Raw genomic sequence first — 23,893 nt, 5'->3', positions numbered from 1 at the left:
GCGCTTGAATTGTGGAAACTGTAGAGTATAAATATACTCCAGTTTAGTTGGGTCTAACCTATTCTGGGCTGATTCTGGAGGGTTTTTTTATGTAATTTGCATCCAAACAAAGAACACAAATGTAATCTAATTTACCTCTGAGAGTGAAAGCGGCAGCTAAACATGATTTCACTACATTGGACTGACATATGTACAACTCCCACTGGCCTCTTTCCTTTAAATGACATAACATTGTAAATGTTCACATTGCACTAACACAATTTGGTGTAATTTGATGTTAAGCCCTTATCCAATGCGATAAGAGATTGAGTGATTACTCACTTTTTGTACAGGAGAATAGCAATGACGATGCAGATGATGAAGACCACAGCCAGAACTGGGCCCACCACCCAGATGAGTCCGTCTCCTCCGGTTTCCACTGGCAAAGGGTCCACATCGGACACTGGAGTCATCACTGTGTCCGTGTATGGACTAGTGGCAAACATTTTCTGAAAAGAAAAAAGTTATCAATAAGCATTATATAATTAAAACTGAGATTTTCATCCAAGGGAAAAGAGAAAATAAAAAACAAAGAGACCAGAATCAAATTGACTCATAGTTAAAGTACGTAAAAAATAATACAAATCTCATTAGGTGTGCATCCATTGGGCTGGGCACGATGGAGGGTCTTACCCCAGACGTGGCGTTGAGTTCAGCCAACAGGAAGAAGACATACTCCCGTGCTGGCTCCAGGGGCTTGTTCTCACAGCTGCTGTGGCGGTGGTCTGAGCCCACAGTGAAGCTGGAGGGCAGCTGTCTGAAACATGCTGTGATGTACGGCTTATTCTGGTCCAGTTGGGCCAACTGACGTCGTGTCCGGCGTTTCGGGGTCACCTCACGCAGCAGCTGAGAGGAGGGCAATAAAAACAGGGGCTTTTATTTAATCATACATACACTATTAATTTTAAACATATAATTTATAACAGACCAAAGGGTTTATTAGGCTTTAAATTGACTTTATTGAGCTGAGACTAAAGAAAACAAATAGCTGGTTTGTCATAGCCTGTACACAAAAACAAAAAAAAAAAAAAAAAAACTTTGGCAAATTTCCAGGTAGGGTTCCAGCCCACTACACCACCCAACTGCTGCTGTTCTCTGCAGACAGAAGCAGCACTAAGCAGAGGGAATGTCTGTAATCCCAAATCCAATGGGGACGCAAGTGGTTGATCTGCCGCTCAAGGTCAAGCCGAGACATGGAGGAGACTGAAGACTGTGTAATTCTCTCCACTGCATGCTTCAGGGGACAAATTAGCATAGCTGAGATGTACTTATGAGAGCCCCTGTCTTCAACAACACAATTTCACTACTGCTATCAAAACAAGTGCAGACTTAGGAGTTCAGTGCGTGAAGTTTGAGAAATTAGTGCGTTGTGTTTATTCAGTAACTTAAGTAGAATAAGACTTAAAAGGCACAATTCCTACCTCTTCTATGTCCATCTCATCTGGATTCTTGAGGTTTTTGACCGTTCCTGAAGTCCGTTTTAGAGGCACCACAACCACATAATAAATTCTACAAACAAAACAAGATATGACTATGATTATATACAAGGCCTGTCACAATAACACATTTTGAAATTCAATATATTGCAGAAGTAAATATAGACAATAAACAATAATATTGAAAAACTCTTTGATGCCACTAACACAATAACTTAAAGCAAGATTTAAACCACAAAAATGTTTTTAAATCTACAATGTTGTTAAAAAAAAACATTAGCTGCAGTAGATAAATAGCAAACACTTTACAAGTACTTTGTTTGCTGTAATGAGTCATAGAAGTTATTAATTCAACTTCTATGGCTCAGATTGTATCATGTGGCCAAAAAATGACAACAAATTTCCCAGTAGTGAAAAGAAAATGTACATATGATCAATACTGAGCCCCAAAATAATATGTAGAATGATATCAGGCCTACTATACACATATAATAGAATGACTGATATGATAAGAAACTGACTTGACATCCTTGCTCTCCACCGGCGGGAAGGACATAGTCAGCATGTTGTCAGCCTCTGCATAGATGTCCAATTTGGGCTTCTTCAGGAGCAGAGGTGCCGTGCGGGCGACCATGCGGTGCCTGGGACCCCCATCCACGCTCTCCTGGCAGGTCACCCTGAACTCATAGGTGCTGTTCGGCCTCAGACCAGTCACCAGGACCCTCATCTGTCTGGCATCCACGTCCATTTTCTGCCGGTTGTACTCAATCTGTAGTAAAGAACATCGTTACAAAAAGAGCCAGAGTTTACAGCTAAATAAACTGGTCACATAACAAAAAACTTACGGTGCACTTATATGGGGATCTGCTGTTAGAAAACTTCCATGAAAGCACTACTGTGGTCTTTGTTGCCCACTTGACTGTGAAATTCTTTGGGACATCTGAAAAAATTTAAAATGTGGGAAAAATATTATATTAAAAAGATGCAAATGATCTGAGCAGACAGTAGCTAAAATTAGTTCTTAAAAAGCTGTTGTTCCCCTGCAAAGTTCTTCTGGGTTGGAGAGTGGTTTAGCTGTGAGCTGTGATTTGCTGTGAGAAGGGCTTTGGTTAAAACACACAGCACATAAGACTCATGGATGACAAACCCGTGGAGCAGGGTGTGCCCACTGGCCAGCGTGCGTGACAGTGCCAACCCCTCTTACCTTGTCCCATAACCAAAGTCTGCCATTAACAACTGGCATATGTCTATTTTAAGTTCTGTTTCTCTTCGTACTGAGTCGGGTTGCCACTGCCAACGTGCTGCACACTGGGCACAGAGACAGACCAAAGACACAGCATGCTAACAGTCCTCTGCAGTGCACCTGGGGGATGCCATGCCACAAGCTGTCTCATAGAAGAACAAGGGAAGGGGCAACAGGGAATCAGGGCGGGAGGGGATAAAGGTGGCACAATATCTCAAAACCAAAACAAAGAACCATTGTCTAGTTGTATATAGCTGAAACCTCCTGTTACAAATGTCCTACCTGGCGTTCTACTGGGATGGGTAATTGTGTGAGTGCACTGGGCAAAGGGCTGCTCGAATGACTGGACTTCAGACCAAACAGCACTTACCTCAAACTTCTTCCACATACACTCAAAAAGGCTGACTAGACTGACTGACTGACTGGGTTTACCTGATCGGGGTTAGTGAAGTGAGAATCCCACGGCAAGCAAACATATTTAGTAATTTAGTTTCTGTTCTTGAAGTGAAGTGAAGGTGGTTGAAGGAGGGGGTGGGGCAGATTTCATTTTGTGGTTTTGTGTTTTATCCAATCCAACCCCCTGTCAACCAGACTGGAAGAGAAACAGCAAGCCCTACCTGTCGGGTCAAAGGCCACCGTCCGATACTGCATAGGGGGGCTGTAGGGCCCCGGACCTACACTGGTGTGAGCACGTATTTTCACATCATATGCTGAGTTGGGTTTGAGACTGTTGAGTACATAGGTGGACAGGTTGGGAGGAAGGCGAAGTTCTCGAGGTGCTTCTCCAGTCCCTGCCTCTTTATAGGCCAATGTGTACTCAGTGATGACCCCATTCCTCTCAGCCAGCACCGGAGGGGACCAGGACACTTGCACCGAGCAGCACGTCACGTTGGACCCCTCATTTATCTGTGGGTAACCTCCAGGTGAATTCTCCGGGACATTAAGTTCCACTACAGCTTCATCCCCGAAGCCCCCCCTGCTCTTGGCTGAGATTTTAAACAAGTAGGCTGCCCCTCTGTGAATATTGCCAACAGTGTACTCTCGCTCTTGAGCTGAAAATTCTAGCGTGGCCAGAGGGGCAACATCTTTTCGTCCAAACTGCAGTCTGTAACCTTGCAAGTCCATTTCTTTAGCCAAGTCTGGAGGGTCCCAGCGAACCATGGCTGAAGTCTCTGAGTTCTGAGCCACTGACAGGTAGGGTGGCCCTGGCACTGTAAGAAAACAAATATTTACGTGAATCAAAATGAAGACGCATATAACATTTCAATTTCTGAATAGACTCTTTGATCAAGCCTTTATCATATCATCTTTGTACTGCTTTCCTTACAACCTTTTGTATGTAGCTGAGACATGTTTTTATTACTTTATTTTTATATTTTATTTTTATTTGTACAATTGACAGTAGTCTCTATTTTTGCTATTATTTAGAATTTATTATCACCATTTATATTTTTTCTCTTTGCTGTAATAATATACTGTGATGCGTGAGCTACTGTGTCCAATTTCCTAATTTCCCTTGTGGATCAATAAAGTGTCTATGTTTACTGGCCTTATTCATATTGTTGACAACCATATCAGAAGTGTTTTGGAAAATAGTGTAAAAACGTAATAAAGAAAAATAATCTACAACTACAAACATCTACATACAAAAAGGGAAGATGAATGCATTGACAGTAGAGACTACATTTCAAACACAGCCGACAATTCAAGACAGGTTGTGTTTCCTCAGCTTGGCAGCGCCTCCTTAGAGCCTCTAAATTCTTGAGTGATCACTGTACCCATTACGGTTTCATGATTCATGTAGGCAACAGTCAAAATAATTTCAGTAGAGCAAAGCATTACTAAAACTTTGAGCTGGGAACACAGGCACACTCCGCTCAAAGACTCATTGCTTGCTGTAAAATTGATGATCTACACTTGGGGTCTAGACACCATTCTTCAGAGTGGCCCAGTTTTGCCGTGCTTTATGGATGACAAACGGTTCGTCCTAACCCTCCATTTAAGGCCCATCCGAATGATAGAAGCACCAACGCTTATGGGGAGCTTTTAGTTCTCAAGTTGCCATCAAGGCGTTGTGAGAGATGACTGTGGCTGATTCACACTTGAGCCCTATCTCTGTGTAAATAAATTCAATCCCGGCCCACATTCAAACAGTGAGTTGTGGGAGGCAACCGGCAAATATAATCAAAGTTGTGATCTGACAAACACAGGGATGAGTTAATCCAACAAACCTGACTAATGGTGCCTCACAGGGGAGCATGGGCATTCCACTTACAGATAGGGCTTTGTTTTAAAGAGACATTACAGGAAAAAGAGCTGCTATCCTCACAGTTTTCTATTACTAAGAAACAAAACAGCAAATAGACTATTATAGAATATACTCCTAGAATAATAATGCAGTGTGTTTTAACACTTTGCTATATTTACCACCCTTTTACATTTTGTTCTATGCCTTAAAGGTGCACTGTGTATCTTTGCTGGTGGAATGAACACAGTAGCTGCTTGTTCCCATTGACATGTTATTGCTTTGCCTGGAATGTTCCACATAATGAGCTATAACGTTTTTGTCTCCAATAAGACAAGTAGGTGAGACCACAAGTCCAAGTTACAAGTCATATCTCTGAAGATGCAGCACTACACTCAGTAAGCATGCACGGTTTTAGCAACAAAACACATATAATGTGATAAATGCAAGATAGATAAGTTTAATGCCACACTGTATAATAAATGTCATCTTGGAAACAAGACGACAAAAATGACATAGTGCTACTTTAAAGCCTAAACTTAATTAATAAGCCTAAACTTATAAGAGTTATCTTAAAGGGCCCATATTACACTATTTTCTGATCTTGGGGTAATACAGTGCTTGTGTTTTTAAACTCCAAGCAACTTCACTAGAATAATTTGGATAATTTCAACTCTGGATTTGACAGTCTCAACTGAACAAAAGGTAAAAGGTAGCTGTTAACGTGAAAACTACCGCTTCATGACGTCATTGCGGAACAGAGCATTTTGAGCTTGAGATGTAGACAGATTAATAATAAAGGATTACTCAAACATCATTACTCTACACCAGGTTTGTTTATGAGGAGGAACCATCATTCATAGCATAAAACTCACAAGAGTCAATTTTGTGTAATATAGGATGTTTAACAAGTTTATTTCTCCACTGTGAGATCAACAAAGCTTTTTCATTCATTTCATTTTCCTAATCCATGTCTTTGGCCAGGCAGAGGAAAACACAAGTGTGGCTGAGTGGATGCCGCTGTTAATGGGATAGCGGGGGTGAGACAGATGCTCCTAATACTCTGCAGTAGCGTACTATAGCTCAGCTTGGTGTCATTTAAAAGCCCACTCTGACCGGGCATTCACGGCTCATCAAGGAAATCTAACCTGAGATAATGGTCCTGTGATGGCTTCCTGCAATGCTTGTGCATGCGTTTGACATTTTAAATTTCACTTGCGTCCTCAACAGGCTGCCAAATAAAGTCGTTACTACCTTTATAGCCTTTACACATTTTATCAGTCATTTTTTACAATTGTGTCGTACAAAATAGTGTTTATTTTAGAGGTCTTTGTAGGTCAAGTGAAAATATAAGCAAGGCTATTCATTATTCAATTGTGGAGTTTCAAGGGAAATGCATATATTATACATTTCTAGTTTATACACCAGATGTCCTGTGACAAAGTCTTAGCCAAGGACACAAGAAAAGTCTGTGCGAGGCTGAGCAAGAAGCAAACACTAAACCCTTCTATCGTCTTACCTTAAAGTTCGAGTTTAAAGGTCCTCTATTATATAAAATTGACTCTTGTGAGCTTTAAGCCATGTTATAATGTTACCTCCTCAAATATATACCTGAATTTGTGTTTTGGTTTCATTCACACACATTTGAATAACACTTTATTATTAGTCTGGCTACATCTTCAAAGCTTAAAATGCTCTGTTCCACTTGGTGATGTCTTCTGTTTATGATGTTTTCTGTTTGAGAAAAGAACTTAGCCTAAATATGCAGAGATCTGAAAATAGAGTAATATGGGTATAGATTAATATTTCTTATCTAATCATATTTTCATTGAAGCAGGATTTTCTAGCATAACGGTTGAGCCCAGTATTCGATATACTCAGACATCAAATATAATACAAAGCAGTTGTTTTGGGTGGGGTCTTATACACAAGAGCCCAGTTGGAACATTGTGGATGGTTAAAAAAGAACAATGAAGAAGGTGACTAGGGACAAGGAGCAATCTGCTTGACAAAAAGCCCCCGCAGGGATATAAGCCCCCTGAATAGTGGGAATACCCTCTTGTATGTTACTATGTGTATACATGACTACTATTAGACGTATTGGACTTCGTGATCATCTCTCTTTCTCTCTTAACCTATATTTTTTCCAACTTCTCTGCTCTCAACCAGATACCCAATTCCCATTTTCATTTTCTCCTTGTTGCCCCCCCCCACTCCCCTTTTCCCTCCCAAGGTCTATAGACGGGTTGACCCCAGTTCAATCCCTCTTTGCGGACCTCCAGGCACGTTTCTTATCAGGCCGTAGAGTTAACAGCCCAATGTTGACACTCACTCAGACTGATTGGAAGAAATATATCCTATAGGGTTTCCTTCTAATTTCCGGTCTTTCTTCAGAGAACATTCAAAAAACGATATTACCTTTGTGCATTTGTGGAAAGGGCACTTTTTAATCAAGTGTCTGTCTTGGAAAGCTACCTGTATGCCCAAACCAGAAGAAAATGATAAAACTATGCAAAATCATAAAATGAGGTATTGCTTAATCTAAAATGTCTATTTTTTTTGTTTCTTAATCTACTTAGGGTTGTGAAAAGTATTGAAAATCAGATACTAATTGATACTAAAACTAGTATCGAAACTAGATATCCATTTGAGAAAGTACTAATACTAAAAAAATCACATTCACAGGACAGAAATAAACCTTTCCTGAATAGCTTAAGAATGATTTAGAGCTGTATGAGAACAAGTATAGCACATGTCCATAGTATATGTCCATGGACCACTATGGACACCTGGACGACTGAAGCATTAAACAGATAGAAGACCACATGGTGATGTAAAAGACAGTACTATTATTTAATTCTGAAAATCATTTTCTATAAAGAAGGATTGTTTTTTATTATCACTGGTATAAGAATCGGTATCAGCATCAAGCCTATTCCTTAGTATCAATACTGAGTTAGAAATTTTAGTATTGTGACAACACTAGAGCCACTGAACGTCTTTGCACATTTGTGTGTGGTCAGTGAAAGTTGATGTGATTTTTCCTGTCAGCTGTTTGCACAAAACAGCAGAATAGCCCACTCAAAGCCAGGCCATGTAAACACAACATCGTCTGGTGTCCGCTTACAGGATGCAGCCAGAGGTGCTGTGGAGGAGGTTGATTTGAACATTGATGTGTGTGCTAGCCTCAACTGATAAAAATGACAATTATTACACATAAATAACATAAGGGCATTGCCATTATAAATCTTAAATCCATTTGATCACAATTCTAACGAAACTTGCAGTTTGTTGTAGTGTATGCAGTTTATGGTAAACCTACCTATAAAATTTTAACTCAAACTTCAAATTACTTTTATCTGTGTACAGTTTTGTGGAAAATGAAATATAAAGTGGTCATTGATTTGTTTGTATCCAAGACAGGAAACACTATTTTTTTCTCACAAAAACATAAAATAAAAACGCATTGCAGAGATCCAAAATAACTTTTCCAAATGGTCTATTCTTCTATACACAAAGGCACGAGCAGCAACAGAATGAATGCTGTTGTAGTTGCTTTAAATGTAAGATAGATTCTTTTGGATACAGTGTGATGAATCCAGCCATCACATACGACGTGCTGGTGTGCCGAAAATGAAAAGACTCTGGGAATTGATGTGAATCGACTTGTGAGTGGTACAAAAACGGCACAGCCTTTATGGAGATGTTTTGTATTGAAGCAGCATCTTAGTCTTCTTTATGTTGGCAAAAAGGAACAAAACACAACGTCACAGTGTCTGGAGGCAGTTTGAGTGCTCCACCGTCTGTGAAAGGCTTGTTGCATAAGTTTGTGCGTGTCTCTTTCAAGTGCATTTATAAAAAGGGGACTTCACTGATGTGGTTTTCATTTTACTTGCTTCACAGTTTTAAGATGTATCAGTTCACAATAAAGTTGTTGTGAGGGAAATTATAGCCATGTAAAGTTAATACTGATAAGATATAAAACACATTTCTTATTTACACTAAAGGGAAATTACTAAGTGTATGAGTAGAACATTTTATTTATATTTTAGATTCAAATCCTCACAGTAGCCACCCTTTGCTTTGTCGAAAGATAAAGAAAGCAGTAAACATAAAGAAAAAAGTAATAAAATGGTTTGCACAAACTTTTGACTGGTAGCGTAAATTCTGCCACTGTGGTTGTAGTATTTGTGTGTGATTAATAAATTAAATACTCACCAGCCCCCTTGGTCACCACCAGTTTAGGTTTACTGCGCGCCCCATCCCCTTTGGTGGTGTAGGCTGCCACAGTGATGGAGTAAGTGGTGTCTGGTTTGAGTCCTCCAATCACCATTTCCTGTGAGACAAGAGAGAGGGAAAAAAACAGGAAAAATGTCAAAATGACTTAAAAAACATTCACAATGTCCACCCCACTCATGCACTTCAAACTGCCAAGACCCCAGTGTTAATCTCTATTTAGTGTCTCTCCAGGTTCTTTTGTCTTTATTAATTCTTGAGGCATGCATAACTGTTTTCCTGTTTGCATCATGGAAGACCATAATGCTAAGGCTTGGGAAGAATTATAAGAAAAATAAATAAGGTAAATAACCACCCATCCTCCATAGGCTTGTCACTGCAGTTACTATATCAACATATTATAAAAAAAAAACAAAAAACATTAGCAATATTTTTGGACCTGAATTTCTATCATGAGTATGTTTTATTTGCACTGTGGGGAAATTGTTTTGCAGAATAATATACTGAGCTTTATACATTGTCAAATAATTAACTGCTTGGAGTCATAATAGCTGCCAACTAATTTTTAACTTTTTAATTAACAATATGGTTAATTTCAGAAATGGTCTAGTGGAATGCTTTACTGCTTTACATTTTTGTATCAGTGGCAGTAGACAGTGGGAAAAAGGGGGTCTGTTGTGATGGGCCCCGGTTTTTCCTATGAATTTATTATAGAGGGGGGCCCATTTGAGGCTTCTTACCCCAAAGGGCCCAACATTTCTGGTTACGGGCCTGATAAGTGGCATGAAGTGATTTTCAATTACAATTTATCGTGATATTTTTTATAGCTATATATTGAATTTCAAAATGTGTTATTGTGACATGCCTAGTCTCTTCACACCCTACTTCCGCAATGCACCAATCACCACGTAAACTTTCTGATAAATGCATGCCATCCTGACCATACAAAGGCTGATTTTTTTCTTTTTACAATTGCCATTAACTTTCCTTAAGTTCTTTTCAAAGGGTGGTTTTGGATCAATCCTAATGAATCTTTCAAAGGGCAGGTTTGAATGAATTCACAATGAGCGTTTTAACAGGCAGGTTGGCAGACGGGGTGGCCTGCCAGGAAGTACTTATAGCCTGGAAGCTAAATGAGCTATAATTTTTGTGAGACAACTGAGATGGCTTTTGTCTATCTAATGCAGCCACATAATAGATTTTGCCATTTTGCATAAGAATTAAACCTTGATTGACTCCCTCACAATAGTTCATTAACCAGTTATTTGAATAAAAGCCCCATGCAACAGACTTAAAACGAATTTTGTAGATGTAATTTAAATAAAACGTAGGGAAAAGAAAATAACTATGTCAATCTATTTCACCACACAAAAAAAGAAAATTGAGAAAACACCCCTTTCCCCACAAAGACATAAATCAGAACACAAAACAAAACATAGTATATTAACACACAGCAGGGCACGAGTAGCATTGGCATTCCAAGCACAGTGGGCAGTGGATATTGCATCAGCCTCCATTTTGTAGAAGCTTGCTGGTAATATACGGTTCTTATTTTCATTAGCTTTGTAACGATAGGTTGGCCATACATCTCAGTGCAGCTTTATTATTCAATCCACTGAGTAAGTTTTGCTGGCCCTGTGTAAATTGGGAGTCAACTGGACCGGTCTCACAGTGTTGATGCAATACCCGCTGTTTGCACGATGTCAGTTACACACAGCACTCAGAGGAAGCGTGGTACTCACATATTCGGCTGTATCGTCCGTTTCCCACTAACCCACCACACCAAAGACAAGCGTGTGTGTAGAGAAAGCAGTGATTTTAAAAGAGAGAGAAGGAAGAAACAGCACTGTGAGAGGTGGAGGATTTAAGGCTTTGGGAGCAGAAATAGGCCACTTTGGTTAGGGCACGAGAAGAGAAGCCATTTGCAGCTTATGTTATATAGAGAAACATGGGCGGATCAGTTAAGAGTTGGTCTGCTTACATGTTTTAAAGATGCACTGTTGCAGAGTTCAAAAATATATCTTAACAATGCCTACATTCATCTGAAAAATATAGGTTTTGGGCTCTTTTTGCAATACAGCTTACCACTGTTCCTTCCTGTGTTGTTTAGCCCATTCCATCAAAGCTATAATTTCCAAGGGGATGATTGCTACTGTGTGCAGCCTCCTGCTTTCATTCAGTAGCATGCTGACACAAGTTTTGTAAAAGACGAAAAGTGCCATACAATTACTATATGCTGTGTTTCGGTCAAGGTTTTCACACGTGTTTACAGAGGACTCTAATATTATTTTCAACCTTCTCTGTTTGGTGCATGGGCACAATCAAACTTTTTATAGCTCTTATCGCCATGAAGCTTGAGTCTGGGGATACTAATAAAAAACCCAGAGCCAAAAGAGGCAGCAGACGATGAGTGAAGCTTTCATTACAGTTCCTGTTGTGGGCTGCGGTGGAGGAGAATATGACAACAACAGAAAATGAAATATAACTGTGTGGGACTCCTATATTCTATAAAACTAGGCCCGAGGACCAACGCAAGGAGAGTGAAATTATTTTTGGAAATATCTTTCTGTAGTGAACTTTTGCAAAACTATCGGGTTTTATTAGCTATCACAAGTCTATGTACACATGTGATGATGTCATGTTCCCAGATGAGGGGCAAGAGCCAGATTTCCCTATTCATAAAATGTTACTTTGTCATTAAAGTAAATGGACACACTTTTTGACTTACCATAAAAATCTGCATTTTAACATTATTACTTTTAGCTGTCCTCATCTGTATTGAATATTATTGACCAATATAATGTTGGGATGTCATCTGAAACCCAGCAATTCTATAAAACTAGGTCTGAGGTCAAAGCAACAATGAATGGCAATGACATTATTTTCTATAGTGAACTTTTGCAAAAATGTCAGCTCTTATTAGCTATTAAACATCTATGCACACAAGTTAAAGAATGCATGTATTATTTGCTATTAGTACATTTTTATATATAGGCTACCATGAATAGGATCCTCACTACTGAGAATGATGAAAAACACATTATTACACAAAAATTGTACTGGAATTCCGATCATACCTGGGCATCAGCTAGCATTACATCCTTGATGAGTGGAAGACCCCGAGACTCTCCATTTTCCACACGCACATAGTGGACCTGGTAGCCTCGGATCTGACCATGCTGTTTCCCAGGTATCAGTGAACGCCACATGACTTTTAATGCAGTGGAGTTCAGAACTTCCACTTCCACTCGCCTGGGAGGAGCCCCAGGAACTGAGAACAAAAACACAGCAGAGGTGTATATCAATACAGGGTTCGCTCGCTTCATCTAATGCTAATTTTATCAGCATTTTGTATTGATTTACAGCAATGGCGTGCTACAAAGTTGTTGGAGACGTTCAATGAAAACTTGCCATAAGGTAATTGTATCACTCTTGGCCCTGTGTACTGGTTGTAGAAAGTTCTAGTTGGGCTACATCCATGTTAATCTTCCATTGACTAGACACCTTGTTATACTCCAAATGTGACTTTAGTTTGAGCTTTTTCATATCTTTACACTTTATTATGAAATGTCACTACAAATTGCCATTGTGTGTTAAACCAGTGTGTAGTTATGAGAAAATCTTCTGGACTTAAGGTTGTCACTACACTGGACTCACCGTACATCATTGTCAGAGGGGTCTTTGAGATGTTGTGGTAATGGATGTGAAATGGATTGTGGTGAATACCAGCCAATGTCAGACATCTGTCCAGCTGTCATCTGTGCTATGACATGCCACATTTATACTTGTCAATCCAACTATGCACTGTGCACTTTGCTCTTAGATTTTTTTATGGATTCAAAAACTATATATCGAGTAGTTGTAAACATGGGTATTCAATTTTCAGTATTTTACAGTGAAATTCTACAATAGGTACATCTAAACTAACGGACAACCTCTTTTATAAAGTTATGACAATAGCGACTCAGACCATTTGAATAATTTGATTTGAAATGCGCTTCTTACAGCATGCCATACTCTCCATTTGTGTGTAACTATAAAGCCTTAGTTCAGGAAGTCTGACAATTAAACATAATGAATTGCAACCTGCAGGTATTCAGCCAATCTGACACTTTTAAGAGGTTTGATTGATTTGTGAGAGAAAACAATATACCTCTTAACTTGTACTCAACAGATGACTCGTATATGACCTTGTGGTATACCACACCGATAATAGTGTCTGGTATTCTCTTAAAAGCCGATAAATCAATGTTAAGTGCTGGCTCTGGTAAATGAGATTTGGCTCTGTTTAACAGCAGTGTGCTTGATTTCCCAGGTGCACTGTGCAAACCTTTGATTTGATCATTCAGACGTTCTACATCACTGGTTCTGAAAATATTTAGCTTCCGTACTAAAGGTATTCAATTGTAATGAGCTATATTTATTTTATTTATTTATTTGACAGGGACTGTGTACATTAATCCACATTACTGTAAATGTACTAGAATTAGTCAAAAAATTTTCATCCGTTGTCCCTAGACAGATGTTAAAATTGTTTTGTATTGTTTTCAATAAATAATGATATAAAGTATCTCGACTAGGCAGACTCTAAACAATAGACAAATAAGCATCTCATAGTGACCAGAGTTTTTGTACGGAGCCATATGATTTTCAATAATATTCACGGAAGACAAGGGCAAGACCCAATTACAGAAAAATGAAGCCTTTTTTTTTTTTTTTTACTTGAATTTACTTGAACTATGAGATGACATAATCCCAGTCTCAATAAAAATATGCCCTGTGGATGATTTAACAGACTTATTTTGAGCTACAGAAAGCACTTAATGGCAGACTTCACGACCTGATGATATAATGACAACATCCATAATATTCACATACCATCTTCATCAGTGCGGCAGACCAGGGGCTCGCTCTCCGGCCCCGCCCCCACCTCAGTGAGCGCCGACACACTGACGCTGTACTGGGTCCACTTCTCCAGACGCTGCAACAGGACCTGCTCCTCGGCCGCGGACACACTGGCCTCCTCCATCACCTCTCCGTCATCACCAGCCCCACCTTCGGCCCCGCCCACCACCTGGTAGCGCACCTTATACCCCGCCAGCTCACCATTCTGACTCTTCACCGGTGGGGGGCGCCAACTTACCAGCAGGGTGGTGGAGCTGGCGCTGTTGCACTTAATGTCTTGAGGGGGGGCTGAGGGCTCTGGTGAAGTGGACAGGGTAAAGGAAGGGTATAAGGAGGGGTTGGGGGATCAAGGTAGAGGAGACCATTGGAGAGGGGGAGGGAGGAAGGAGGAAGTGAAAAACAAAAATAAAAGATGGGAGAGATAAAGAAAATGACCAAAGGAAAATTTCAAACAAAAATAAAAGAAGCTTAAGTCAAACTAAACTGCAAAAATAAAATATTAGGACAAGATTGAACAAAAACAAGGCAAATGTAAAAGTAAAAAACATATGGGGGATGATTCTATTTTTAGTAATAATGAATCAAGGCATTTCTATGGAGAATACAATCAAGAACTAGCATAGATTTCTCAACCATCTTTGGCCAAATGAAAATTGCATATGATCAATTTTACACATCTGCTATTGAACAGATGGGGAAAAGACTACACAGCATCTAGGCCTGTTTGAATTATGGCTTCACTAACACCTAATGTGAACCTGAAATACAGTAAGTAGCCTACACTATAAATAACAGAGTACATGATAGCCTGAGATTACAGGTTTACGTCCACTTTTCTACTTGTAGGTCACTGACAGAAAGAGAAGTCTCAAGAAGATACATTTAATAGTGTTAAAAATAGCCAAGCAGAGAATAGACCAAGAAGTGTAAGTGATTTTGCTTCCTTCCCTTTTGCTAAGCATGTTCTGAAGCTTCACATGTGAGAACCTTCAATATCAAACCTGCTCTAATCTCAAACACAGCATGGACTCGGCCAAAGACTGCACCGTGCCAGGCGTGTTAAAAAGCCTCCTTTTCCGCTCAGTATTTAGTATTTTATGTAGGAAACTTTGTATGCAAGTTATTTCTATTTTAAAGTCTTGCCCTGTTCACTGGAAGCTTTGTTCATTATTACTCTATGTTACGTAAAGGTAAATTAACAGACAAATCGCATACAAACTGAAATTATGATACAAATAATGTGAAATGAAATCATAAATTAAAACACACACATTCCAATAAAAATAAATAAAATGATTTTAAAAAATGACCTTAAACAATATATTCAGAAAACAAATTAAAATAATTAGGCTTGAAAATAAAAAATAAAAATAAATAAAGAAATAAAACTTGGATACTCTGCAGAAACAGAAATAAAAATGACACTGAAAAAAGTAAAATAAAGCAAGTCACATGTTTTGTCTGCACTATACGTACCTGGCTCCCAAAACACAACATTTTATAGACTTTCTTACCAACAGCACCCAACTACTAATATGTAGTTGGTGAGACATAACACTATCCCTCCTATGGTGAGTATGTTTAAAGATTTTAATGTTCAAAAAATGATTGGATCGATAACTGTCAGCCATGTTGGGGAGGGAGAGAGTTAGCTCCGTGCTGTAGCCAGGACTGTTTTAATTCTCATGTATCTTTTGGGCCAGAGGGTCTGCAAGACTGTGAGAGTGGAAGCCATCTAAAATTCTTCTTGCCTTGTCCACAGACTCCTTCTTAAATAATTTCTTCGAATAAATCCCATTTCATGGCACTACAGTTAACCTGGTGCCACTTTCTGAACTGTTGTGGAAGCCCAAAAACTTAGATAGCGAGATTCATCAAAGTTTAACAACACTGGCTCGACTTTGCTTTCAAAAAAATGACAAAAATAAACAAAACTCAAGACAAGTACAAGGCGTCCTCCCGCAGCACACATCAAATAGAAGAGGACCACGAAGCCAATGCCAAAACCACTTTCTGTGTCCAATGTGCTTATTTACTTATGTTCTTAGAGGATTTCCAGTCCTTTTCAGCTTCATATTGTATTTGCAAGCCCTCTACGTCAAAACTGATCTCCCACTTTTCAATCTTGCTGCGAAAAGAGGACAGTGGATCTGACAGTGACCAGGCTATCATAGTTCACAGGCCTCCCTATAGCCGATAACAGTTTAAAGTCTTAAGATTTAATAAACGGCATATCTCATAGGGCTCGCTGGCTGGATTACGGATGCTAGAACTATACGAGGCATAAAAGAAGAGGAGACTCAGCTAATACGCCTCTTGAATTCTTAAGAAACTTCTCTGAAAGACACACACTAAATGCTTTTTGACAAATTATTAGTCATGTCAACACCCATTGACTTTCCAGAGTGTTGCGGCACAGCTTGTGAAAAGGTGGCAATATCAACTTGTAGTGCCATACCTAATCATTACAAATATCATATTTACACATCTTAATTCAATCAGTGACTTGTACAAGACATACTACTCATTATGAGATGTCAGCTTTTTGAATAACACAGGTTTCCCATTGCTGTTTAGAGGAATTTGAATTGTATTTTTGCATGAAGCGAAATGACAGACTGTTGGCATTTGTAGATCATTATGGAATTAATCCTCTCCCGTGCCAAATGGACATGCTAGGGCTCACACGGATATTCCAATAAATCTAAAACCCTCACGCAATTACAGTAAGTGGGGGGAGCTAAACTGCTTGTTTGGCTGAATACAAGGGATTTCAAATCTGCCACTTTAATTTGAGAGATAGTACTTGACTGGGCTACTGGCAGGTTCAAGGTATAATCTAAATGTGTAACAAAGCCTGACAATCCAAGGGGCCTGGCTTATAGCTCATTGCAAAAGCATGAAATTAATTGTGACGCTATGAAATGGGATTCTTATCTGGCACTTCTCGGGCAGTGCAGTCCGCTAACACCCACAGCTAAGGGTCTATCAGAGGCCTTTGTGAAGAATGTCAGAACAGCTCCGCACTCTCGGATTGTGGACACACTCTGGCCACGTCTGAACGTCTCAAAGAAAATGCATCTCAACCTGCCCAAACCCCAGCTGCGTTACCCACAAGGCCTTGCTTCTGTAGGAGAGCAACTTGCAGGTTACATCATAGATAGAGCTCGGGCGAAAGTGGTTGTAAGAATCCAATGTAATGACAGAGGTACTTTCTGCCTCCTCCGAAAATGTTTTCCATCAGTCACATTGGGGTAAATAAGGACTCAAATGGAGCAGAGATTGTTGTTGCCGTTAATTTTTATGATGCCCAGGCCAAGTGGCTCCCCTGACAATAGCCTTTGGTAATGCTGCTTGGACCGAGAGCAAACTTCAACGATCTGTGAACATTTTGTACCGCACATAATGGCCAACATAGCAAACAGCAAAATTGTACTTTTCGATCTGTCTGGGGTGATGGCAGAGGGATTCAGTCTGCCACACAATTCAGAGCAATAAAAAAGAAATCTATAAGGTTGCAGGTAAAAACACTATAATAATAAAACCACTATTTTTTATACAATGGAATGAAATCTCTATCACAAACAACACGTTTTTTTTAAGACTAAATGTGGTCTTTACTACTTCTGAAATAGATCACAGCTAGCAAATTTGTCTTAATTATTCAACATAATTTTCAGTACCAATAATATAGATTTCAAATTGACAACAAGAATGCGAGTTTTGCCAATCCTAATTTCCATTCAAATTGATAATGAACTTATGGCAGACTGAAAACCCACCACCAAAGGCAATCACTTACCTCCAGGAATCCAAAAGATTAAGTAAGTTTTTGTATTCTGAGAAGAACGTTATTGTACTTAGTGACTGGGTTTGACTTGACTGAACAGTAACAAAATCACTGAAACAACCAGGAAGTCAAAATGGGAGCATAACATCACAATACCCGCGAGTAATAAGAACCAATTATTTTTATGCAGTGCAATTTGTTAGTGTGGACATAGCCTGAAATAATAAATAAAAATGAATTCACAGTCTCTCCACCAGAGGTTTGTGAATATGGGCAGGTGCGTATGCCTGTGCTGCCTATTGCATTTGTGTTACTTGGAGCTGCTGGGGACTCAGGGTCTTCTAAGATCCCAGCAGGACACAAAGATAGCAGCGGGTCAGTATTTGAAGTGACGCCAATATTCTTTCATACACTTCAGAAAGAAATACAGAAATTAATAAATAAATCAAACTTTTTTGCTCAACATAAAAGGAAGAGGACACAAAGTGAGCAAGGTGATGCCAAGCCATTCCAAGGAGAGCTTTTGTTCCATTGCGCAGGGGAATGAGTGGCAAAAACAGAGAGTTGAAAAGGGGTGATGTAAGAGGAGCAGTGCAGTGGTGTATCCAGTCCAGTCAGCTCGCCGCTTCAGATCAAATGCACAGTGCGCTCACAGAAACCTACTATATATCGACAGGTGATGATTTACACACGCACTCAGGAGACGTCAAGACAGAATGGGGCTGGATGAACATTGACTGTTTTCATGCCTGAATCTGAGTTTAACTGTGCGGTTAGTCAACAGTTCTTAACAGCAGCCTCAGAGGACAAAATGGTGTTGCATGCAAGTTTGCTCAGTGTCACTGCTATCTGTGTAGCAGCTGTCTGAAGTAAGACACAAAATAAATACACAACATAAAGGAACAGTGTAGTGGTTGTTCCAAGAGCCACTACAGCGAAGTGAGGCTGCAGTCAACAAGTTCACTGGAAACAAAACAATTGTTAAGATGTGTGTCCATCAAGGTCCTCTTAAGATAGTTATAAACAGCTGAAATTGTTAATAAAAATACTAACACAAATTCATAATAAACAATATGAATAGAATACAAATATAGATTATTTTTTATAGCGAATGCCTGAATGCACAAAAATGCTATCCTTACATACATCTTAAGAGGGCCTTGGCAATTCCAGTGAAAAACAACATTTTGTTTCACTATCAAAAAGAAAGTGAGTTTGCTGTCAACTTGTAAGTAAAATAAAAGAACTTAAGTCAATGAGAGAAAAAAGCAAAAGCCAAACTTGTTCTAGTTTAGAGTACTCAAATTTGGCATGATGGCGTATCCCTATTAGGTGTACCTTACATAACTATACAAAGATACAACAAGTTTGAACATTGACAATTAGTAATTCATAGCATATAAATTATTAATCACCATCATAACCCTGAAAGTCCCTTTGCAAAAACTTGTTAACTCACACAAAACACATATGCAAGTGACAAAGATGAATAAAAAAGGCTACATACTGGCTTGCAAGGTCCTCTGAGTAATGTCATTGGTAAAAGCTCCAATGCCTTTGTTAGAGATAGCTGCCAAGGAGAAGTGGTACTCTGTGTTGGGCCGCAGACCTTCCACGACGTACGAAGATGAGGGTCCAAATGTTTTCACCATCTGTCAGGTGTGGGTGAAAAAATTATGTTAAAGACCATTCAAGATTGAGGAGATTCACATTTCTGTCAGACTTTATTTGACTTCACATTACAGTTAGAACTAGGTCATATATGGTGATATATATAAGGGGTTGATTTGATTTTCCATGTGCACTGCTTCTGATTTTCCTCTCAGAAGCGATTGGAGGCAGACAGAGATTTAAGCTAATTACTACTGCTAATGCCTAGAGTGACTTACGCACTGACAGGAGGTTCTGCTGAAGATAAAAACTGTAATAATGAAAGAGATAAGATGTGAAGAGTAGAAGCTGAACTTAAAGATAGCTATATCCAGAAACAAGTAAGTACAAATATTGTAAAAGCCATTGTTGAGATGCCTCAGTTATGTGTACTACTATATCATTATTGCACATTTTTGTGATAAAAATGTAAGCCATATCTCTCTGTCTTAGCTTGCATTATGTGAAAACCTGTAAAAATGGATAACACAATGTAAATGAGCAGTTAGTAAATGTTGTTACATGTTGTTACCCAGCTGTACAAGTCAAGTAGGTGCATTCATCAAGTGTAGCGTGAAATTAAGTATAGCCAGGGACTAAAACAATTACCTGAGATCCAGAGTCGCCTTCTCTGTAGTGGAGTTTATAGCTGATAATGCCTTCTTTCTCATAGGCTGGCTCCCAGGTGAGTTCAATACTGGTGTCAGACACAGCACCGATCTGAAATTTGGACGGCTGACCAGGAACTTTAGAGAGAAAAAAAAAAAGATTAATATAAGTAATTACGAACTAGTCACACAGAATCAAAATCAGAAGTTTTCTTGCCATTGTCAGCAAACCGAATTCACAAGCTAGGAACTTGCTTCGGCAGTACAATAAAATACCAAACTAAATATGATTAAGCTCTGATCTTTGGTAAATAATGGAAAGCATCGCAGACGCTATTATTACACAGAAATGCATTTGGTATGTGTCATTGCCAGACAACGTCACATTAACGTCAAGTCCCATCTGTCATGAAGTATTTTAAAGGAACATTAGACAACAATAACCTTCAAGTCATTTTGTTACAATTTTAGTGGGAAAAAGAGACAGAAATCATTATGAATACACCAGACTGTTTTCATTTCATAACCTCACCTCCTTGCAGCACTTTGACATGTATTGGCTCTGAGAAGGGACCATCGCCGACAGAGGTAAACGCCAGCACTTTGATGGTGTATGTCTCTTGGGGCACCAGGCTCTGTATAGTAGTGATGATGCTGTCCTGTACATTGTGGATCTGCCATAGGTGAATGGGCTGTGAATCATCCATGGTGTAATATACTCTATAGCCCTTGATTTGTCCATTTGGCTCCTCTGGTTCTTCCCAGCGCACCATCATAGTGTTCTGAGATATAATCTGCGCTTGGATGTTTCGTGGCGGGCTGGCAGGTGCTTGTTCTCCAGTTCTAGTCTCGACAGGCTCGCTGGGGGGACCTTGGCCGATTGTGTTGACGGCTGAGACTCTGATCTCATATTCGGTGTTGGGGTAGAGGCCGCCGATGCTGTAGCGTGTAGTGGTGATGTCATCCACAGTCTCGTACTTGCTGTCAGGGGACTTGGCGCGATACTGGATTATGTAGTAAGTGACAGGATCGGGATTGCCAGAGTCCCAGGTGATGGTGACACTGGTGGCAGTGGTTTCGGTGACTACGGGCATACCTGGGGGCTTAGGTAAAGCTGTGAGAAAAAGGGGAAGAAAAGATTTTTAGGGAGTGAAACAGCTATACATACAAATGATTCTGATTTTACACTGGTTAATAGGCAAATTAAAATGGTTAAAAATCGTAAAAAATATTCCACCCTAGTTAATTTTACTGACAAAAGACATTTTTGTTTCAGTGAAAAGTTCCAGTAATTACAGATATTAACATAAGGTCTACATCTACATTTTGACAGTTAAAAAGCCTTCTACCATATTATTCTGAGTCATACACATCAATTCTAAGATAAAGGCAGTTTACAGTGTGTCACACGAATTGAAGAGTAAATCTTTTATATTTCACATTTATGCAGTGTTGATTTCTTACATTTGACAGTGATCTGTGCCACAGCTTCGATGATGCCCAGGCTGCTCATGGCCACACAGGTGTAGTTGGCTGACTCACGGACACTGCTCAGTTCCAGAACATTCCTGCCCACAGGCATCTCATCCTCCGGAGTCAGGTCCTCAGAGTTAAGCATCCATTTGACGTAAGGCATGGGTGACCCCACTGCCACGCATGTAATGTTCACACTGCCACCGGGCATAATCTCCTGACTGGTCGGTGGGATGGAGAAACGAGGCGGCACCCGGCGGACTGAAGGCATGAGGAAGGGGAAGAGGTTGACAAGGGAATCAAAAAGAGAGAAAGAGAGGTAACAAAAGAGACAGATGAAAATGGACCCTCTTAAATGATCATAAAAGGTCCAACATGGTAAATGTGGTACTAAACACAAATTAACAAAAGTTTTCAAAACATAAAAATATACAAATAATGAGAAGGAACTAAACTAACAGAACTGCTTCAACAACAATATAGATTAACAATTAAGCAACGATTCATAGCAACAAGGTTCCATTGACCAATATTTGACCCATCACAGCACAATTAAAGACACAAAAATCTATTATGAGTTTCTCATCTTTGAACTGCTAATATGTTTGGCTAAAGTGCAACCTGATCACCATGTAAAAGAGCACCCATGTGATTAGTATCACATTAGGCCAATGTGGCAACCTGGAACTTCCTGTCCTCTCTGGCACTCATGCCAAATAGGAAGTCCACCATTACAGGCTTCTCCCATAGCACAGGAAGTGTAGGGTTACATGGCTATTGACAATCTCTGCATTCTCCAAGAACACTTGAGTATTCTTGACACCTGTCTCTAGCTTCTACCTGTTTATCTTAAAGATGAGAAACTTTAATCAGATTTTTGTGGTGTAGGGTAGATCCACTGGACAAAGCCTTATTAAGATCTGACACGGTTCCATTGATAGATGCAGCTATCAGTTTCACAGACAGCATGCATAAATAGACCGAGGTAAATTAAGGAATAAATGATAACAAAATCAGATATAAAAATTGAGATAAAATGCATAGAGGAATATAACTGAAGGGTCGCTAGCATGCCCAGACAAAAGACGACTGGAGAGAGTAGAAGTAGACAAGACTGAGGAGTAACTGAGGATAGAAGGAAGAGCTGGAGTAACAGGGAGAGAGATAGGGGAGGTTTGGAGGAGGGTAAAGGAGGGGTAACCCGCTTCAGTGCTGTGTAAACATTATTGTTTCTTCAGCTAATGTGACAAAATGTGATGGTGGCACATTGTCACATCGCAGTCCCACTTAACACAAAATCAATACTGAGGAACAAGGTGTGTGCCTAATACTGAATATATTATTTGATGCTAAAGACAGTACTATCACATAGTGTTGAGTCAAGAAATTCAGACAACAAGAAAAAGAAGCATAGACGATGAGAGGAGAATGAAGTCCCTAAGAGGGGGACAGTAAGGAGGGAGTTTATATCTCATGGATCGGAGCTGGCTTTGAGTGAGGGGGGTTGAGAATGATTCTGAGACTGAATTGTAGCAGATACTTGTGTGCAGTTATATTGTCAATGTATACCAGTGTCTAAGTATGAGTGTGCGTGTGTACAGTATGTAAGAGTTTGAAACACATGAGCATGGGTAAGCAAAAACACTGTGAGTGGAATGAATCCCAGCAAACACTCTGCGGAATGATTAAGAGGCTTTATACATTAAGAAGGACACATTATGTAAGAAGAATCCCTTAAATTTGACTTGCTAAACTGTCCTAAAAACACCAGAGTATAAAAATGACCCACATGTGATCTAACATCACAAGTATCATCTCTATACACTACACCAATGTTTTTAGGATACTTCAGCAGCACTTTTGTCGACCACTTTTAAATGGCATTTAAAAGTACAAGACTAACTAGTAGGAGCCAGAGTTTTCTTTTTATTGTCATGTTGTTTGTTGGGACATAAAAACAAAGTAGAACTGATGAAGGACATTAACAGAGAACCAAATGGAAGAGCTGACTCTGGAGACAGAAGACAGACAGACGCACAGACAGACAGGACAGGGGCAAGAGGAAGCACACGAGGCAGAAGAGACTCAAGCAGCAAGACAGACAATGACAGATGGGCAGGCGACATACTGTACAGTACGCAAAAGGGAGAGGAGAGGGAAGGAGGGAGGAGGAAGGCATAAGTGGGGAGAGAATAAGGAGATTGTGATATCTGAACCAAACCAAGAAAAGAAAGTAAAGACCATGGCTCAAAGTGGTTTGGAGATCTC

The 23,893-nt window shown here is 39.6% G+C and overlaps 1 protein-coding gene across 1 annotated transcript in view; it reads right to left on the bottom strand.

Moving 5' to 3' along the window:
* Positions 1–23,893, bottom strand: part of ptprsa (protein tyrosine phosphatase receptor type Sa) — a 250,934-nt gene that overhangs the window by 50,220 nt on the left and 176,821 nt on the right. The window contains exons 8-20 of the mRNA XM_055164546.1: positions 21,617–21,886; positions 20,685–21,266; positions 20,154–20,290; positions 19,402–19,546; positions 14,078–14,401; positions 12,277–12,470; positions 9,182–9,299; positions 3,336–3,929; positions 2,321–2,415; positions 1,997–2,244; positions 1,461–1,548; positions 673–885; positions 322–488 (exon numbers count right to left, since the gene is read on the bottom strand). Of these exons, the coding sequence (XP_055020521.1) occupies positions 322–488; positions 673–885; positions 1,461–1,548; positions 1,997–2,244; positions 2,321–2,415; positions 3,336–3,929; positions 9,182–9,299; positions 12,277–12,470; positions 14,078–14,401; positions 19,402–19,546; positions 20,154–20,290; positions 20,685–21,266; positions 21,617–21,886 (3,175 nt within the window). The remainder of the gene's footprint in view (positions 1–321; positions 489–672; positions 886–1,460; positions 1,549–1,996; positions 2,245–2,320; positions 2,416–3,335; positions 3,930–9,181; positions 9,300–12,276; positions 12,471–14,077; positions 14,402–19,401; positions 19,547–20,153; positions 20,291–20,684; positions 21,267–21,616; positions 21,887–23,893) is intronic.

The sequence above is a fragment of the Boleophthalmus pectinirostris genome, unplaced genomic scaffold, assembly GCF_026225935.1.
Source record: "Boleophthalmus pectinirostris isolate CB_2022bp ecotype Guang Dong unplaced genomic scaffold, ASM2622593v1 HiC_scaffold_7, whole genome shotgun sequence".
NCBI lineage: Eukaryota > Metazoa > Chordata > Actinopteri > Gobiiformes > Gobiidae > Boleophthalmus > Boleophthalmus pectinirostris.
This window is presented reverse-complemented; position numbering and strand designations above follow the sequence as displayed.